The sequence below is a fragment of the Tripterygium wilfordii genome, chromosome 8 (genome assembly GCF_013401445.1).
Source record: "Tripterygium wilfordii isolate XIE 37 chromosome 8, ASM1340144v1, whole genome shotgun sequence".
Classification (NCBI taxonomy): Eukaryota; Viridiplantae; Streptophyta; class Magnoliopsida; order Celastrales; family Celastraceae; genus Tripterygium; species Tripterygium wilfordii.
Window position 1 is genome coordinate 1,456,666 of NC_052239.1, and position 20,175 is coordinate 1,476,840.

The 20,175-nt window shown below is 36.5% G+C and overlaps 2 protein-coding genes across 4 annotated transcripts; one reads left to right on the top strand and one right to left on the bottom strand.

Moving 5' to 3' along the window:
- Positions 1-54: 54 nt before the first annotated feature.
- LOC120003764 lies at positions 55-2,301 on the bottom strand. The gene is made up of 2 exons (XM_038852842.1): positions 2,087-2,301; positions 55-1,546 (listed from the first exon to the last, which is right to left on the bottom strand). The coding sequence occupies exon 2, from the start codon at positions 1,518-1,520 to the stop codon at positions 252-254; it is 1,269 nt and encodes a 422-aa protein (XP_038708770.1). The 5' UTR covers positions 1,521-1,546; positions 2,087-2,301; the 3' UTR covers positions 55-251.
- Positions 2,302-2,566: 265 nt separating this feature from the next.
- Positions 2,567-11,977, top strand: LOC120003269 (ADP-ribosylation factor GTPase-activating protein AGD1). Of its 3 annotated transcripts, none has more exons than XM_038852180.1 (20): positions 2,567-2,851; positions 3,413-3,576; positions 4,793-4,893; positions 5,203-5,273; positions 6,271-6,333; positions 6,806-6,850; positions 7,477-7,542; positions 7,668-7,715; positions 7,804-7,899; positions 7,985-8,026; positions 8,172-8,387; positions 8,523-8,654; positions 8,757-8,984; positions 9,147-9,233; positions 9,314-9,637; positions 10,108-10,250; positions 10,343-10,436; positions 10,790-10,946; positions 11,024-11,273; positions 11,556-11,977. In XM_038852180.1, the coding sequence occupies exons 2-20, from the start codon at positions 3,488-3,490 to the stop codon at positions 11,668-11,670; spliced, it is 2,367 nt and encodes a 788-aa protein (XP_038708108.1). In that variant the 5' UTR covers positions 2,567-2,851; positions 3,413-3,487; the 3' UTR covers positions 11,671-11,977. The 3 variants fall into 3 exon arrangements, with proteins under 3 accessions (XP_038708108.1, XP_038708109.1, XP_038708107.1); XM_038852181.1 differs by having other exon boundaries at positions 3,457-3,576; XM_038852179.1 differs by having other exon boundaries at positions 2,568-2,851; positions 3,500-3,576.
- The last annotated feature ends 8,198 nt before the right edge of the window (positions 11,978-20,175 follow it).

A 20,175-nucleotide genomic window follows, 5' to 3' on the forward strand; every position in this document is an offset into this window, starting at 1 on the left:
ACACACACACACACATATATATGGTTCTCACATAGGGGTCTAAAATAAATGTGTAAAGTAAGGGTATATATATTTAAGATTTTTGCCATATCATAGAAAACAGCTTCCCTAAATGCGACTATATATTCTCCATAGTTTAAAAGAACGTAAAGTGGTAACGACTAATCTCAATCTTCTTTTTATAATTCATACATTCATCTTGTAAAATTATAGTGAATCAAGATCATATGGTGCAATATAGACGAGTTATTCTATCTTCCATGGTTGAGGGGTAAAGCATTAGGTTCTAAGTGCCAAGATCCTTCACGAATGCCATAGATTTCAATTCCAGGAACTTGAAAGGCGAGTATACGATGAGAAAAACTAAGCTTTTCTGATGGATAAAATGTACGAGTCATATCGGATCCATTGCACTTTTCTCTGCAGAAGAAAGTAAGACAACCCTCAACTTTCTCCAACCTTGCCACATTCACCCCATTTTTATCCGAGTAATCGGCCAGAATTTCTACAACCCAAAAGCGATTTCTCTCATGTTCATTGCCCTTGTGCACGCTATTCAAATCCTGGTACATAGCCCAAATCTCATCCTTCATAGGATAGATCATGTAGTATGGCTTAACTGGACCATATTGCAGGCAATTAACAGGATGGGAAAACTGCGACACTTCCAGGATGGCCCTAGCATTGCCCTGTTCAAAATTCCCACACACAATAGGTAGATTTTCTTTCTTCCATGCGATCTCTCGATCAAGAATTGGGTAAGGCTCCAAGAATGTGAGGTGTACCTTATCGGGTGAAACCACATAATTCACTCGAACATATTTTCGAGGCATAGCTTCCTTTGCCCATACTTGACCAGGAACAAAATCATTTGGCAACCAAGTGTACTTCAAAGACTTGCTGCCTTCATTTGACTCTAAGGAAGAATGTTGTTCCATTGGCCTAAAGCAATGTGAACTGCTGAGATTCTTCTCCCTCAAGACTACATAATCAGTTTCGACATCATCATCAACATCAACAGGCAGAATTTGACTTGAAGAAGCTGGCTTACACCCAGAGATCTGATTTTCCCCACTTATCCCAGTTTTCAATTCAAACTCAGAGAATTTCTCACATTCTGAAAGCTTTGAAATTGCATCCTGGACAAGTTGCAGTGCCAATTCAGTCCCTGGGAACTCATCCCTTATAGGCTGCAACAAGGTAACAAGCTTCCGGTAATAACATCTAGCATCATAGTTGGTATTTGAGAGAGTAATGAGCTCAAGAACCCAAGAGCAATCAATTTCTGAATCAGATAGCTTGACACCAGCAGATAATAGTAGTATGTCACAGACGGTCAGCATGGAATCGATGTTTTCCAGTTCTGGACAAAGATGCTGTGCTTTGAGTAACCTCTCTCTGGCACCATCAAATTCCCCGCTCAGAATCATGATCGCTGCGACCCACTTCTCACGAAGGGCCTCAAGTTTATCTCGATTTACCTTCTGATTCTTTTCCATATTTCTTTTGAGTTTACTCATTAAGTTTCCAAAATACCATTTGGCATCTGAATAAAATGCAAATACTGTTAAACTGATTCAAAACATAAGAATTTATGAACCCCCAATATATTATTCCAACGACTTATCATTTATCAGAAGAAATGTATCACTTTAATAAGTCAAAAAACAAAATCTGAGACAAAGAACCCAAAACAAATGAAACTCAGCATCTATTTGTTCACTTAATACCCATTACCTTAATACTCACTATTATCACCAAGTCATTACCTTAATGATCTATCATTGACTAGTTAAATAATTTATTCACATCTCAGAAGCGAAATCTGGCCATTGTAATTCTTTAATTCATGATTTAACTACTTATTGGAACACCAGAAAGCTCAAGCTCGTTGATCAGGGAAATAATTACACAACAAAATGTTCTTCACATCAAGAAACCAAAGAAGGATATTCAAACAGGCAAAAGGTCAAAAAATGAGGGAAAAAGAGAAAAAATTACGCATTCCTGATAAGCAAAGCACAGAACAATTATATTGACAGAGATGAAATAACAAATAACCAGTAAGGCAAGCTCTGAAACTCACCAGTTACCGCCCATGACTGGAAACGAATGCAGAAGCTCAATGTGCCATTTTTTTTTATTTATTTGGGCATCGTATTGAGATATGAATTTACAAGAAGATTGTTTGGAGAGATTCCAGAATCAGAGTACAGTGGGAAGAAGAAAGAGAGTAGCTTTGGAAATGGAGGAGCGAATAGAACGTTCTGGGTTTACATACGAAGTACGGACTGCAAGCAAAATTGGAATGATTGGTCAACACGCAGTCTCCATGGGCCAACAATATTGTCCAGATATGGGCCCTTCGTTTTTGGGCGTAGAAGGTTAGTGGGCTTTGGAGAGGCTAAATTTGTCATGGGCTTTCAATGGAAGCTGTGTGTAGTGGGCTGCATCATGGGCTTCGTTCGACGCCTACAGGCTACGGTACAAAAAGTCAAAAACTAGGGTTTAGGGTAGAGATGTGATTACCGTTTACATATTATTAACGCAAAAAGAAAAAGGAGACGTAAACAGAGAGTCAGAGACAGAGAGGAGAGAGAAAAAAGGAAAAGGCAGAGGTAGGTTATAGCCTGGTAGGGTCTTGTTTGAGCGACAGCCATGAAAGTTCGGAAGCCGCTTAAAGCCTCCCTTCAATTGCGGCCACTATGTAACAAAGCAAGTCTCACAAAACTCCAAAAAGCTTCATTCTCTCTTTCTAATATCGCTCCGACCAGAAACGACGAACAACAATTTGGAATTATTCGACATGCATTTCGCCAGACTCGACGATTCGCCGATGTTTCGGCAGCAGGTGTTTGCATTTGATTTCTATTTTTTTTAAAAAAAATTCCTGATAATTTTCATGAAATGTACTTTCGTTTCTGGAAATTCTAATGCATGGTATTGTTTGTGAGCATGTTTGAGTATTGAGAATGATTGGAATTTGTGCGGCCTCTATGTTGTGATAACTAGCTCAAAAGCTGGCTCATATCACTCGGGTTTTTAATCTTGTAAACTGAGGGTTCTTGACCTGATTCAGTATTTTATTGATATCAAATGAAGTTGTTTTTTTAGAACATAGTAGCTCTCTATTTTTTTGTTTAAATAAGTACATTTTTGAATTTATGATCACTGCAAGGTCATATAATTTTTTCCATCGATACGGACCCTTTTCATTTGTTGTTTTCAGTATTGCAGCTTTCATATCTCTGTCCTTCAAAATGAAATGCATTTTGAGACACTTTTGTCTTATAGTCATTTGCCATACTCTTACGGTATACTCTTACGGTATATAGGAACTGAGCTATATATATATTATTCTTTGCTTTTCATAGTTGAGTTATTTATTTCTTGTTCCATTTTTTTATGATAGTGTACATGCAGATGTACAGACTCGTATGTTTGACTCTGTTCCAGGTGCTGAAGTGTTGTTTGTTGATGGTGTTGAATGGTGAAACAGATACAATGCTTGGAAGAAAGTGCAGATACATTGAGGGGAAGATGTTTAAAGTTTCACAAAGGATGTAGAAAGTACACGTAAGTCTTCGTTCATATTCTCATTTCCTAGCTTGTTGATGGTGTTAATGAACCGTTTAGCTTTTTTTTTTGAGTTATTGCGACACTAGACTTTAATTTATTTTGTGTTTCATGATTCAACATATAGAATTGAGAAAGAATGGTGAATTCCAACATACACCACACTCGAGCTGAAAACTATAGCTTATGAAGAAACCATGTCCATCCTTTTCAGGAACGGGGTAAGAGGGATTCTACAGGCTCTCGTGCCCAAAATTTTGATTGAAAAACTCTTCATCATCTTCCTATTGGTACACCTTGAAGTAGTTTTTAAACTACTGATGTAGATTTTGTTTAGTATTGAGAAAACTAGAAATCGGAACCCCCAAAATAATCCCAAAATAAGAACCCTAGGACCTAAATTCTCAATTTCTAGATTTGTTAAAACTGAAAAAAAAACTTTCGGCAAGCAAAAGCAGGAACTTAAAGTTCTAAGTAGAATAAATTTTCCCTAAATCTCTCTGGTACGGTTGTATAAACCCATCTTCCCCGCTTAGCCTCTCACCGAACGTGTGTAAGAATCTCTCTTATAGCAATTTTGCATAAAAACTCTCTTCTTATTCTTCAGTCCTTATTAGTTAGTACAAGGGTCCTTTGTATAGAGAACCAAAGTTCTAATCCTATATGGATATTAAAATTTAAATACTTGTACTTCTGATTAGAAAAGAAACAGTCTAATAATTCCTAGTTTAATAAGAATAAACTAAAATCCTAATTACTAATGGAAATTCCTAAATACTAAATGTTATTCCTGCATCACACCTACTAGGAAGTCTTATATCTGTTGATGGGACAAACAGTCACCAAATTGTTGTTGTGTACACCAAAAAGGTGTAAAATGGATGAAAAAAGAGAATGGGCTATTTTACAGAGAAGAGGAGGCCAGAAGCACATCATTTCCTCTCTAATTTTCTCTTATAACAAGTCTACTGAGAACGTTGTCCATTTTCTTCTTCAACCAGCCTGGCCATCACCTACTACTAGTGCATTATGGCGAACAAAATATGTAATCTTTTTGTAAATCTCTATCATCAAACCTTGCCTCATTATGTAAATTCATGAATAATTAGTTAAAGTGAAGCTTATGGTATCTTCATAACGAGTAGGTAGAGGCTTTGATTTTGTAGTCTTGATGTTGTTGAAGATCTTACGTGCTTAATTTTTCATCGTCTTCCAGGGAAGGTCTTGGAGAGGGGTACGATGGAGATATTGCTTTTGCAACTTCACTCGAAACTTTTGGAGGAGGGCATAATGATCCCATATGTGTTGCTTTTGGAGGTACAAGCTTGTCTTTTTTTGCACTAGAAACGTTTTGGTCAATGTCTGTCAGGAATAGTTAGCATGCAATATTGAGCTTAGTTTCACAAAGCGATGTTTGTTTTTGCCGGTGGTTGGGCTGCGAAAACCACTGAGCTTTGATCTCGCAAACACTTCATATTTTCAGGACAGTGCATGTGCTCTCAACAAACGAACAGAAAGCTGTTAGAATCATTGCTTATTTTAGTCTCTGTGTCTGTACTTTTAGAAATTCACTAGAACCGTTCTTTCATTTACTAGAACATGAAGATATTGCAACTGTTTCCTCAGGTCCAGTTATGAATAAATTCACAATTGCTCTGAGAGAGATTGGAATGTACAGGGAAATTCTTCGGTCTCAGGTAGGAAAGCTTGTGACTTTTTTCTGTTAGAAATCATATTTTGCTCTGTACTTGTGGCTAAAAGTCCTAAGAAATTTTAATTGCATTATCCTAAGGGGTTAACTGAAAAAATTATTTCACTAGAGTGTTGTGCATTTTATGTTGTTATACACACCTCTGGTCTCATTTTTCGGTGTTTGTATATGTTTCTAGTTCATTTGCATTACACGCGTTGAGTTGCTTCTCAATCTGAGGGCCTATTGATTATGGAATTCTTTGTCCATACTGATTTGCGTCAATTAGGTTCCTCATAAGATTTTGCTTAACATAAAAGGTTGAATATGTGGTGACTAGTCCCTTGTCAATGCACAAGTTGCAAGGTTCAACTCTCCCCTTCCTCAAAAAATAATCGCATAACCCCACTTGACTTATTGGAAAAAAAAAAAAGTGGGTACATTGAGGTGTTAAACTGTTAATCAAGTTGTTTATTGTAACTGTGGCATCATGGGATCAACCATGGAAGAAGTCTCTCTCCAACGTATGGGGATATTTGCCCTCCTTGACCATGCTGCCACTGGGAGAGCCTGTGCATTTTGCATAAAATGTCTCTTTAAGATTAATATACTTAGCAGGATCCGGGATCCCTGTACCTCATTGGCCTTTTATGCATGTCAGGACAGGATATAACATGCAACATTGGCATTCCTAGCTTGAGAATATTGTTGATACTTTGTATTGACTATCTGCTCATCTTCATGCTTTGGAACTTTACTATCATAACTATCGCAGTCATTTACTCTAGCTGCCTTGCTTTTGTGACTCACTTTCTGACTTGCACTGAATTTCACTAGAACTGTTTTCTTCTTCCATCTGCTGTTCCTTTGCTAGTACTGCAATTTTGATGAGTGTTTTATGATAACAAAATGGTGCTGCTGCTTAAAAAGGAGAAAAGAAGAAGAGAAGTAAAGAACAATATGCTCTGCTTAATTGATTTCTGGTGCTGACATTTCTTTTTCAGGTAGAGCACATGCTAAATGATAGGTTGCTACAGTTTGTTAATGATGATCTGCATGACGTCAAGGTATTGCCACTATGAATTATACTGTTGATATTTTTATTTGCACTATATAATATTTATGCCTGTAATTACTTTGTGCCACGGCGTGTGAATTTGTATCTGCAGAAGCAAACCAGTTTTCTGTGTTCTTTAATGGTCATCTTGTATGCTCTTTTTCAGTTATATTGTATGCTAGTTTAGTAGCAAACCATGTTTGTTGGTGGTATATGTCAGCATCCAGCATGGCATTTTAAAGTTCATTGGCAATATATTGGTGGTAAACTTGATACTCTGAGATGATGCTTAACATGAGGAAACTGGCAGATGATTTCTAGTTGTATAGCTAAATTTCTTGACACAATTTATGAGCATCCTATTTCAATAGGTTTATTTCTATTCTTTGCGCTTTTAATTAAATTAAAGGGTGCGCTGAATCCATGCTATACTTTTCATCAATTCTCTTGTTTCCGTTTTAAGTTATGTTGTGTTGTTGCAGGAAGCCAGAAAACGCTTTGACAAGGCTTCTATTATATATGATCAGGTGTGTCACGAATTCCTTAAATTTTATTTATGAATTTGATGATTTACGAAGGTTTATTAACAAGTGCAATGTCTTTGTAATTTATTGTTGTCTTTTTACCCCTAATTTTATGTTATGCATTTATGCTTTTACAATATGTCTCTCATGCAGAGGGATCTGATATATATAGGCTTTCTTAAGTGATCTATTTGGGTCATTTTTTTGCGTATTAGTAAAATGTTTTACAGAATGGGCAGGATAAATATGCAAATACAAAACTTGAATGTATGTAAACATATGGAGGTTATCAACTTTGATAAGTGTCTCAGAATTGAACATTTAAGCAGACATTTCAATGAGAAAGGATTAAGATTTCCAGAAATTACTTTAGATTTGCATGTAAAATCTGTTAGTCCACAAGGAGGTGTGAATTTTTCCACAGTAAATCTTTCTAAATATTGGCTCAGTATTCTTGTGAATATTAATAAGCTCTGGCAATTTGTTCTGCATTATAGCGACTTAGTTAATGATTTTGTTGCTGTGATATCTGAACAAGTGTATAGGTTTCGCTGCTATTCAAAGTTTCAAATTTTAATATGCATTTTCTTGATTCTGACATTCAAAGACGTTACCATGTGGTGCTGCAGGCACGTGAGAAGTTTTTGTCATTGAGGAAGAGCACTAGGATGGATGTTGCTACAGTAATAGAGGAGGTATATACAGTTATAGTCCAATTATAAACAATGTACTGTTAACTCGTATGTGTAGATTGATAAGGTAGTTTTTCATGGGTAACAATCAATCTTTTTTCGACTCTAATGGTAGAGAGACGTTCCAGGAACTGCACCATGCAAGATCCTCTTTCGAACAAGCACGCTTTAATCTGGTAAGTTAAGGAGGATATATGGATAAATAAGAACACAATATAGAAAAGTTGTGCCTTAGATATTGACCACATGCCTTCTTATGTCCAGGTTAGTGCTCTTTCAAAAGTAGAGGCTAAAAAGAGATTTGAGTTTTTGGAGGCTGTTGGAGGGATGATGGATGCTCATCTTCGATTCTTCAAGCAGGTAAAGAAAATGATCATCTGATGACAACTGGTTTGTTCTTCCCCAAGTGCGTTAATTCGTATGACTTGAATTATTTTCCTTGCAGGGATATGATCTCTTGCATCAGTTGGAGCCTTTTATAAGCCAGGTATTTTTTTCTAATTTTTTTTCTTTTTTCATTGTTCAACTTTTCTTTCTAGTGGTAAAGCTAGCAGGGGAGTTGAATGTTAGACTAAGCAGATTCCATATCTCCTTATTGGACCTATGCAAATATCTGTACTGTTCTGGTGCAGGTCTTGGCTTATGCACAGCAGTCGAGAGAATGTTCCAACTATGAGCAGGCATCTCTTAATGAAAGGATGCAAGAGTACAGAAGACAAGTTCATGAAGAAAGTAGGCAGTCCTTAAATATCTCTCCTGATTCTCCAACTGGAGATGGTATGCGGTCTTTTGCTAAAAACTCTCATAAAGTTATGGAAGCAGTTACGCAATCTGCTGCTAATGGAAAGGTATTTTCTTATGAACCACTCTTCTTGCCTTTTACTCTGTGCTTTATGAAGTGAGCAATTTAGCTTGTAAAAATTTCTTAACTATGTCTATCAACTTTCACCCGTTAGGCGATAGCTAATACTACAATGTTCCAGGTTCAAACTATTCGACAAGGATATCTCTCAAAGCGGTCCTCAAATTTGAGGGGTGATTGGAAAAGAAGATTTTTTGTCCTTGATAGTCGAGGGTTGCTGTATTACTATCGGAAGCCATGGGGTTTTTCATCTGTAAGTTGTAGCTGGAAGATAGCATGTGATGTATATGCTCTCAATGTTTGACTTTGTTCTTCCCCACTGTTTATGAATCTTAATTCAAATGCACTATTTCAGGGTGGTGGAAGTCAATCTTCTATACAGAGGAATGTTTCCTCTGAAAATGGCCCTGGGTTGCTAAGTCGGTGGCTTTCATCTCATTACCATGGCGGTGTGCATGATGAAAAATCTGTTGCACGTCATACTGTAAATCTTCTAACATCAACAATAAAAATTGATGCAGATCAGTCAGATATGAGATTCTGCTTCAGAATTATTTCACCAATGAAGATCTACACATTACAGGTACAATTAGAATCTCGGCAGGAAAATGTATTTGTACTGTTGTTAAATGTCAAGCTCCAAGGCAACCCTTGCAATTGGTCTTCCATACTCCTGTTGTCTAGAGAGTTGGGGGAGATTGCCAATATTCCATGTATTCTGAATTGCATTTGCTTGGCAATGCAGGCAGAGAATGCACAAGACCAGATGGACTGGATTGGAAAGATTACTGGCGTAATTGCTTCGTTATTGAGTTTTCAGACGCCTGAATGGGTAAGTGTTAAATATTTCCATTATTGTGAATCCCTTCTGAAATCTGTAGTTTTTTTATGATCCCTTTCTGATTCTATCAGCATCTTTCTACAAGTCCCATGGGAAGTAGTGGTCACTCCAGCGATATATTTTTAGCAGATTCTCATGATATAAATGAGACAGCAGTGGAGGGCCTTACCTCTAAGAATCTCAACCGTGGCAATCGCTTACATGTATCTAGAAGTTGGCAACACTCAGAAAGGAAAAGTAATAAGCCAATTGAATTATTGAGAAGAGTATGCGGAAATGACAGATGTGCTGATTGCAATGCGCCAGAGCCGGACTGGGCATCATTAAATCTGGGTGTACTCGTTTGTATTGAATGTTCTGGTGTTCATCGTAACCTTGGTGTACATATATCAAAGGTAACGTGTATAGCTTTGTTTAGACAACTTTTCTTTTTATTATTTGTTAGATTGGCATGTTCACCACTTATCTCTTAAGGAAAATTTGAGGCTTAGGCATTTGTAAGGCATTTTAATCCTTCTGGAGTTTCATTAAAAAAGTAGTACTTCATGAAGGATAGACAAGAAAGGTAATTAGGTGATATAATTTTTGCACATTAATACAAACTACAGTAAATATCCTATTGTGCAGAACTTTTATACTACATTTGGAAATAAAAATAATGTTGAGGAATCTTTAGAAATTTCCATTATCTAAAGTTCTAAACAACCATCAACATTTCTGCTAAACACAACAAGATCACCTAAAGGAACACATTCATTTACATATCCCAAAACAGAAGAAGGAAAATTGTCCTCCAAAAATTGCTATTTTTCATTGTGCTTTCTTCCATTTGCTCATGAGCTGGTTTCGGTATTCACCAATGCAGGTAAGGTCACTTACACTTGATGTAAAAGTGTGGGAGCCTTCTGTCTTAAATCTGTTTCAGTCAATTGGCAATACCTATGCAAATTCAATCTGGGAAGAGATGCTACACCTTAGATGTGGAAATGTTGATGAAGTGCCTGAAGGGTAAGTAAAATCATAAGTTCATTAGACAAAATATTTTTATAGATATTTTATATCATGATGATGCTTATAAGTTATTAGCTCTTCTGATGTAGTTTGTCCAAGTCAGATGGACACAAAGAGTTTCTTATAAAGAAACCTAGTCACGATGATCCTATTTCGATGAAGGAGAAGTTCATTAATACGAAGGTATTGTTCAATGTTCTCTAAAACTTATTGGCATTTCTTGTGCTTTTACATTTTCTTAATCGTCGTTATGCTCGAGTATAATCAAAGATGTGCTTGAGTTGCTGTAAATGTCTCACCATGATATTTTTTAGGTGACTTCTGAAGGTGCAAACTAACATTTCTTGCTCATAATAATATCTTCTTCTTTTTTGTACAAATGCTTTTATCTTTCATCAGTTTGAAAGAAGTGATCAAACTAATTCTTCAGTAATAAAATAAAATTCTTTTTATCGATGGGGATATTCATCTCTGTGGAAACAATGTAACAAATTATTGTCTCAAGACATTATATTAATGATTTCCTTGAATCACAGTATGCAGAAAAAAAATTTGTTCTCAAGATGAAGGATAACCAGCATGTCCTGGGACAACAATTGTGGGAAAGCGTCCATGCAAATGACAAGAGAGCTGTTTACCGATGTATAGTCTGCTCTGAAGCAGATGTCATAGCTCATGGGCAAGAATTTTTTGGTATGTGCTTAACCTAACCAAGGAAGTCAGTTAGAAGAGGAGGACAACTGTGATCAAACAATTGAATTGTGTTGCAGGTGACTCTTTTGACAAGATTTCCTCAAGCTGTCTGAGTTCAGTAAATAAAAACAGAGATCAGCTCATTGAGGAATGTTATGATGGTTGTTCTCTGCTTCACTTAGCCTGCCTAAACGCTGATGTGGGCATGGTAGAATTACTTCTACAATATGGTGCAAACGTAAATGCTTCTGATTCAAGAGGTCGGACACCATTACACCATTGTGTTATTAGCCGGAGAACTGAAATTGCAAAGCTGCTTCTCATGAGGTAATTCATTTTTTGCTTTCAGTATCCATACCTGTTCTTTTCTCATGGGAATTATATTGTTCTTGATTTCAAAGATGCATTCAAGTTTTGTCTTGTCAATACGGCGTAAGTTTGGTGAGGATTATACACTGTTGGAGTTTATGTAGGCAAATTTTCATCAAACGTGTGTTTCTGTTTGATGATTTAAATTGCTACCAGTATCATAGACAAGCTGAATCATTCTTAAATCGCTCTTTTTGCGTTATTGGAAATGGGAACTCAAAGTTTACCATTCTATTGCAGGGGAGCCAATAGACAAGCTGCTGATAAAGAAGGCATTACTGCTGATCAGCTTGCATCTGAATCGGCTCTCGAGGACAGCGACCTATTTGCCCTCTTAAAGGAAACAAATAGATAGATGATACAGAAGGCATCATGCACCAAAAGTTACTAGGGGGAGGGCGTTGGTAGGTCAGTTTGCAAAAGCTGCATATAACATTTTTTCTTCCTCGCATTTATATTAGTTATTACATCTCTAGAATGTACGACGGTAGGTGGTCTCTCCGACTCTGTCCACCCCTGCAAGGTGTTTTGAGAGAGTCATCGTTAGTAAGTGTGTGTTCTGTTGTATATAAGTGAGTCCATATGTATTTCTAATTATGAAGAGTCAATATCTAATTATGAAGAGCTTCGGTTAGTTTTGATATTTCTAAAATTGCTCATAATTCTCCCCGTGTTTATGCATCCTTGAGTCAAGAAGTGGTTCCATGTTTATGCATCCTGGAGTACAGTGATCAGAGACGGATTACTGTTGATTTCTTCATCTTATTTTGTCATACATCCCACATCAGAGAAATGGGTTGAGGCAAAGTACTTTATAAGATTGGGCAAATCTATCACAAATAAGTTGATTTTCTAGTGTATGATTAGGCCCATGACATATTTCGGTTTTGATTTGTGAAGAAATGGAGATTTTGCAGTGGAATTAAAGTATTAAAAACCCATTTTTCTTCAATAGTCGGAGTTTCAGGTGAGAAGCCCGAGTAGGTGCAGCGGCTGTGTTTAACTCACACTCGTTGTAGTAGCGGGCTTCGAGGAGGAAGAGATGCCAGTCTTGATGGTGGACTGCAGATGAAACGGCGCCGTCCGGCCCGTGCTCAAAGCCCAATTGAGCATCAATTTTCGGCCCATTCTCAAAACCCAATTGATCATCTATTTCGGTATTTCCAGCCCAGACTCAAAGCCCAACCATTTTTTCTTAGTCATTTAAAACTTGAGTTATGATACCAGTAATCCCATCTGTTTGAGATTCGTGGAGTCCATGAATTCATTTGAATTCTGTTAATACGACTTAACATTTAGGATTATGAGATACCAAAATACGTTTAAACTTTTGATTGGGCAGATGTTAGTAGTACCAAAATCAGGCAACAAACGATGGGGGGGTTTGGACATGAGTTTCAACGGCATGTATATATGGTAAACGATAAGAGGCCTAAAACAAATATCAAAAAGATAAAAAGCACTTCTTCTCCAACAAAACCTTTGACCAATGAACAAGTAGACATCAGGAAACAAAATATTGTGATTTTTCTACTTGGTGGGGCTGTATTGGTCCCCTTATGTGTGTTTTGTCAATTATGGGCGATTCTTATGACAAGTGTCACTCCCAAATTTGCTAAGACACACGCACTATAATGAAAACTCCTTGAATCTTCACGTTCTCTCTTTGGTACATTCACTTTACCTACTTAAAAGGATAGTGGTGAGTGGCTGCATACAGTAATTCCACATGTTCAAATAATTATTATGATGTGAGTAGTCAATAGTCCCAAGATGGATCAATACGCGGACCAGAATCCATGCATTATAAATCATTAGGGGGAGTTATTACACACGTCTAATCTGTTTATCAAATTTAAAAAGCTAAGTGTATCGTATACTGATAAATATACTAAGTGATTATGATTAAATTACAACGTTTTCTATTACAAGAACTCTTAACCAAAACCAATAATATGTTGACATAGAAAACACGGTCACAAATACATGTAGTGTTTGATAAAGTACATATATAATTTCATCACCATATCAGCGTGACCAAAATCGCTTTGATGTGTGTTTTCATTCGTACACATGAATGTGGTATTGTCGTGTGATTCTTTCGGGTCATTAGATACTGTTACATCAATGAAAAAGGGTGTGATTGCTAACTCGACTCAATCAGGACTCATAAGGAGAACCCATTTGCCATGTGAGTGTCGATTGTCGAAGGGGTTAGCCAACGCATATATGCATCAGAACTATGAGTGACAAAAACACTTGTTTATCAAAAATTTGTGTTCGGACTCAAACTACATGGATTGGATTTTTATGTTTGAACTCGGATTTCGTACATATAATTTATATCCAAACTTTATTTAATCCATATCGGACATATTCAATCATTTAAATCGGATAAAGTTTTGTCCCTCCTACTCAGAATATGGTTCAAAGTTAGATTGTAAGATGGTTTCATGCACATCCCATTTTGCGCACGTTGTGTTTGACAAAATGCTTCCACGTTTAAATCATTGGGCCCATATACAGTAGCCCGTGGTTGGGCCGTGCTCGGATGAATCGGCCCAATGAATCAAAATTCAGGACTAAATTAATTGTTCTGTAAATGTGTAGTTAAAAATGTATAGTTTTCCCCCTGGAGGGTGGAAGTAGACGAGCACGAGAAGCATTCGCGTGATACCAGAAGCATCGCATCCAAAGAATCCTTTTTATCAAACGATGACGTTTTATATCTTGAAAAAAGTTCATAGTGTTTTTCTCGTGTGTTTATATTAATTTCCAGGCGTAATTCAGTGAATCTAAAAATCTCAGACCGATTTGACAAAAACAACCAAGTGGTTTATAAGTAAATTTAAACTACTCTCACATTGAAGTAGCGTTTCTTATACCTAAGAACTAATGGCAATGAACAATGAAGAACAAATTCGTGCGGGAATAATGCATGTGATCCCCAAAAAATGACCCCCATTTAATGTGGAGTGTTGAACGTGAAGTGGGTTCTACATGTATGTTTTAATCAATGATTATTTTAATGTCATATAGATTTGGGGATCTTTTGGGGTCACAAAATGGGGGGATTTAACATTGTCCCTCGTGCGGACCCATGGCTCAGAGCGGATAATATCTTCAATATATTTAGACTGAGAATCTCAAGAATTATCAGAATTCACACCCCCATACATGGCAACAATATTATCCGATTCCCGATGATACATCGGCCCATGGGTCAAAGCCCAAATAGTTCAAACTTGAAACCTAATTTGGTAAAACAAATTTGGGCATAATTGGGTGAACTGAGCATCTTCTTGAGAATAAAATAAAGCAAATTAAATATCAACAATGTTACTGAGAAAATAGACATATCTAATCTAACAAGCAAGTGCTACAAAAAGGGGAAGCATCTGCTTGTCATTTGAGGGACACCCTTTTAGTTTAAAATTAACTAGGAAACCTCTCATACGTCTTTTTGTGAGCGTGGGGTTGGTCTAGAGGAACTAATCACTGTAAAGGAAGGTCTAGAGCCGGTGCCTGCCCAAATGTTTTTTAAACAGTTTTTTAACATATATAAGAATCCTAGCTATTTATGTATTATTTAATCTCAATCGTTGGATTTGACAAACTGCTGAGATTAAATGGTCATTTCTAAAATCATACCAAAATCAAGTCTTCTCGTTTGAGATTACGGATCGTCCCAAATTGAGATCCCTATCTGAGAACTCATATATATATATATATATATATATATATATATAATTAAGATAGGGATTTGGGCGGTTGAATTTTTTTATGGGAAATGTAATGTTTCAATAGCAATAGCATGTAATTTATAGTTTTTGGTGACCTTTAGACACGTGGAATGTGAAAATATAATTAAATCGGAATCACATGCATACATGCACACTATATATATACACACACATGCATGCACACTACTGTATATATCTTATCTTTCCTATGATGTCCTTTCTGGCCCGCGCTTGGTTGAATTGGCTTTTGATCAGGTGAAGTTCCTCAACAACCAAACCCTAAATTGGAACACGTGGAAGCAGCAGCTACAAACCAACAAACCAGTTAAATATTACATGGAGTTCTGCAAAAGAAAGGAGATCGAATTACAAATTGAGATTGATTGAGATAAGTCACGAATTGGGTCACTCTCTTTAAGAGTGTGTTTGGATTGAGGGATTTGGGGGGAAGGGAAGAGAAGGGAGGGGAGGGGGAGGGAAGGGAAGAGAGGGGAAGGGAGACTATTTTTCCCTCTCCCATGTTTGGATAGATAAAAAAAAGAAGGAAAAAAAATTTGTTTAATTTACTAATTTATCCTTATTTTTATGTTAAAATATTATGTACAAGGGTAAAATAGATATTTAACTTACAAATGACTTAATTAGTAATCCCTTCCCTCCAAATGACTCCATTTTGGAGAGAGAGAATTTTAACAAAAATTTAATGAAATCTTCCTCCCAAATCCCCTCAAATCCCTCCCCTTCATTTTTAATAAACTATCCAAACAAGGGAATTGGAAGGAAACTCTATTTCCCTTCCTTTCCCTTCCCTCCAAATCCCTCAATCCAAACACACTCTAAAGGTAATTCGTGGTTCTGCCTTCAATTGTGCAATCAATACATAGCAAGGTGGCCTCCACGATAAAACAGTATATTATTCTCGCTATAGTAGTATTCTCTACACGTTAAGTAAAAAGACACATATGTCTCCATCGAGAGTAGTATTCTGGTCTTCCAATGAAGCTTTGGTTTGGAATATACTCCAGCATCCATGTTTGAGATCCTCTAATTGGACCGCGCAAGAGATAACGAAAGAGACTTCATTATTTGGTTAATAGTTGCTATATATGTTGCAACAACATCACTTTGGGTTGCCTGATTGACCAGAACACCACTGGTTATGTATCTTTTATATATTCTTACCAACAATTCCCCAAGTCAAATCCCTAAAATAAGAAATCATTGCGATTGAAACACATGAACTTAATTATTGATTAAAAATTGTTGCAATCTTAATCTTATCCGATTAAAGGCCAGCTGATCATTACATATTAATTAATTAATTGATGCCAAATCAAATTGAATTTCTTATGCCATTAGGCTTGGCTTCATTACTCGAGCACAAAATGATTTTTTGTTTAAGGTAGACGTGGTATAAATAAATTGTCAAGGGCTCTCGCTAACTATTTGTCAAATTAATTCGATGGATTCTATACAAACAATGCATTATCATTCAAATCGTGAAAACAACCTCTCTATGATTTACGGTTAGGTTGCAATATGAATCCATTATCCATATATTTTAATTTCTTTCACATTTAGTATTCCATGTCAAAATTTTGAATAAAATAATTTAAGTTCTCCTTGACATGTGTAGATATAAAGATTGTTTAGAAAAGAAAAAAAATGATCAAGGTCAAAATTTCAGTTGTGGAAGCCAACAACTATATTGAGAAAAAGACGAAAATTACATCAAATGCACAGTGTGTGGATAAGACTAAAAATAAACACGAATTATGCATGGACAAAATAAAAGCATGCAACATATGGCTTCCCCAATAAAAAAGTGAAAATTTTGTTGAAAAAAGCCAGCAACGTATGGTTGGTCATTTTTGGAATTGAAAATTTCTATTTTCTTTTTACTGTCTTTCTGACCTGGTCGGCTGGTCTGAACCGTCTGATGTCTTTTTCCTACCATGAAGGCATGAATCAGTCAGCGTGCATTTGGTCTCATTTTATTATCCTAGGAAATAAAACCAGACGTGCAAGCCTCCATAACCGGGAATTTGATTAAGGCTTTAAGTTGGATAATAATAGCTAATTAACGTCGTATGATTAAGATTTTAGTGTCCTGTCCTGTAATTTCGATACTTCATTCCATATTGATATGGCCCACCACCTCACTTTCGCTCACACCAATGAGGATTTTATTATTAAGAATATTAATTAGCAATATATAATTACTGGTATTATTATTTAAATTTTTAAATATTTATTATCAGAAAAGTATATATGAGGTAATCGACACGATAATTGACGTCACCTCCCGTAAAGCTTCATCCTTATCTAACCAAGGTCACGCAACCAACATGATAAGACGTAACCAATTCTGAATGAAGGGAATCGTCCCAAGCTCTGTCTGGCTCCAATCGATACCCACGTGTCCCGAATATGACATACCTCCACGTGGCATTCGACGGTAGCTCCACACAAACAAAGTTCCGTTCTTACCAAAGTCTGGTTAAATAAAAAAAAATCTAACAATATCCATCCAGTTCTTCAATTTTTTATGGTGAGAAACTTCTTTTATTTTTTATTCAATTAGCCATGTCGGTCTTGTTCCATATTTATTTCTATGTATTTAAAATCATTTTATTTATTTAAATAGCTTGATAAATCGCAAAGTGTCAAAATAATAAAATGGAACATAAATGAGAAGAAAGGTCATTAGTCGAGAAAAAAGTCATATGAAAGAGTGGTCATGGCCAAATTGAAGCACAATGACAACCATAGGCATCTTAGGTTTGGCCAAAAATAGCTTCCCTGTAGTTTTCGAAGGACCCAAGACTTGACATTAGAAATAACGTTGAGTCTTCAACTCTTTTGCATCTTAGACTAGTAATGCCTGTTCAACCTATCAAAACAGGGCTCCTCTTATCATCTTTATTCTTAGTCGTTGGTCATCGCCATCATCCCTACCCCACAAATTAAAGTTTCAGACGACTGATCTATAGAAACGAAGCTCATGACTGTCACAAACTGTAAGTCCTTGAGCTATTGTCCGGACGGCCATTGATCTGTGTAATCAAATAGCAAGCTGTTTGGATATGTGTAGTTGTTGTCCAGACAGGTGACGTAATTAGTCTTTTATATGTTGAACAAGAGAAAAATTAGAGTGTAAAAAGCTTTGAGAGATCAATTTATTGAGTGAACAAGAGTGAGAATTATGGTGCAAATCTTGAGAGATGTGATCAAAATTTGTTTAATCAAACTTGGAGAGTTTCAAAGAGGCTTGGTTCTTCATCTAGTGGAATACAATACTTTCACAATCATGTGAACGTAAGCTTGTTCTAGTTGAACCACGCAATTCTCTGTGTGCTAGCGCTCCTATATTCTCTACTTGCCTCACTTCCATTATTGTGTGATTATTACTCGTTGGTTAGCACAACTTTCTCCCAGTTGATTTATTTTCAATTGTTATTTGTGTTGTGTTCCACTGTGCTATGCCCCAACACAAATTGTTACCAACCAACCATAACCTAAAAAAAAGCACGTTGAAAATTGAGCTTTAAGAGTTGAAGTCGCAGCATCATCGACTCATCCGATGTCACATTTGGCCACCAATGATCCCATTCGACTGGTCTCGCTAAAGCGCACCTTCCCCCATCAGTTTCCAGCTGAAATAGTCGTCGGGTTCCACGACTCAAATGCATCAAACTTTATGTTTTTTTTTTTTTTATCAACTTAAATCTATGCCGTTCGTCATATATATATTATATATATATATAGCACATGTAGTGTATTTTCTTAGAATAAGTGCTTTGAATTAGAGAGTGATTTGTCAAACGTTGAATCGCGATTAACCAACACTATTTATACACCTTAGTTTGGTAATTGTGATACCACTTAATTAATATGTCTCCAGCTTGGACAAAATTAGGCTGTTCTCGAACTAGTTGGAAGCGTAAAGGGATGTCCATGCAAATCAAGTACGTATTCAACGAAGAATAGTACTGACGCGGAGACGCAGAGGAACCATGACCATTGGTTCATTGCTTTGGAATGCTAGAAACAATTGTTAAGTGGGTCGTTCATTTATTTAGTGGAGTCAAAGTCGTCCCACTCGAACCCTCTAACAACACTAGTTAGGCGACTCGAGCTAAGCCTTCCCCCACACAATGCTTTGCCACAATGAAAAATCTTACATCAAATCACAAGAAAAAAAGAAAAAGAAAAACTATAAACGAATCTTGTATAATAAATAGTGATTGAGTTCATCTATGGACCACCCTTGTCTTGGGTCAATTAAATTTATATTCATATTGAATGATCAATAGCTGACGGTGTCAACCCTTCTAGTAACAAAAAATTTGATCCATCGTTCATATGATTAACTTAGTTGTTTGAATCTCTTAGCGTATATGTGTGGGAGGTCGCAGGTTCTAACACACACTCTGATGTGATTTGGCGTTATTTTCGCATTGGGTTTCGGCCCAAGACTTAACTGGTACATGTGATTTGCGGATATTGCATATGACCCGTGGGTTTACCATTGGGGTGGAGTCTGGTGGATTGTATTTTCAGTGAATTCCCTCGTCATAAAAAAAAAGAGTCAAGACTTGCATTCTCACGTATAATTATCATAACCAAGTAATTTGTATATGATCAAAGGTCCAACTCCTCTTACATAAGTGACACATTTTTTGGCCTAAAAACTTTGGAGACGATCCAAGAAAACAAATTCATGAGAACCTTTGCCCCAGAACAGAAGATATCATTTTAATGTGTTTGAGCTAGATTTTGTAGTAACTAACATGTTCTAATAGCACTAAATGAGATGGTACAAGTTGTTATCCCAACATTCCAATTCCTAAACACAATCTAACACCATTTTTACTCTTAAAGGCAGCAACAATAGGATGAAATCTTGAAGATTTGTTTGGCAAAAATTAACCGATATTTTGTTACCCAGAAAGTGCCATGGAAATAAAATAAAAAAAAATCTAACATGAACTCATTCAACCCTTTTCCCCCTAATCTACTTGTGAGGCTGAATACCCAAAAATGAAGTGAGGGTGGTGTTTGTTTATTGGTTTTGCCGTGGAGGTAAAATGGAAAAAGTTTTCCGGACAAAGATT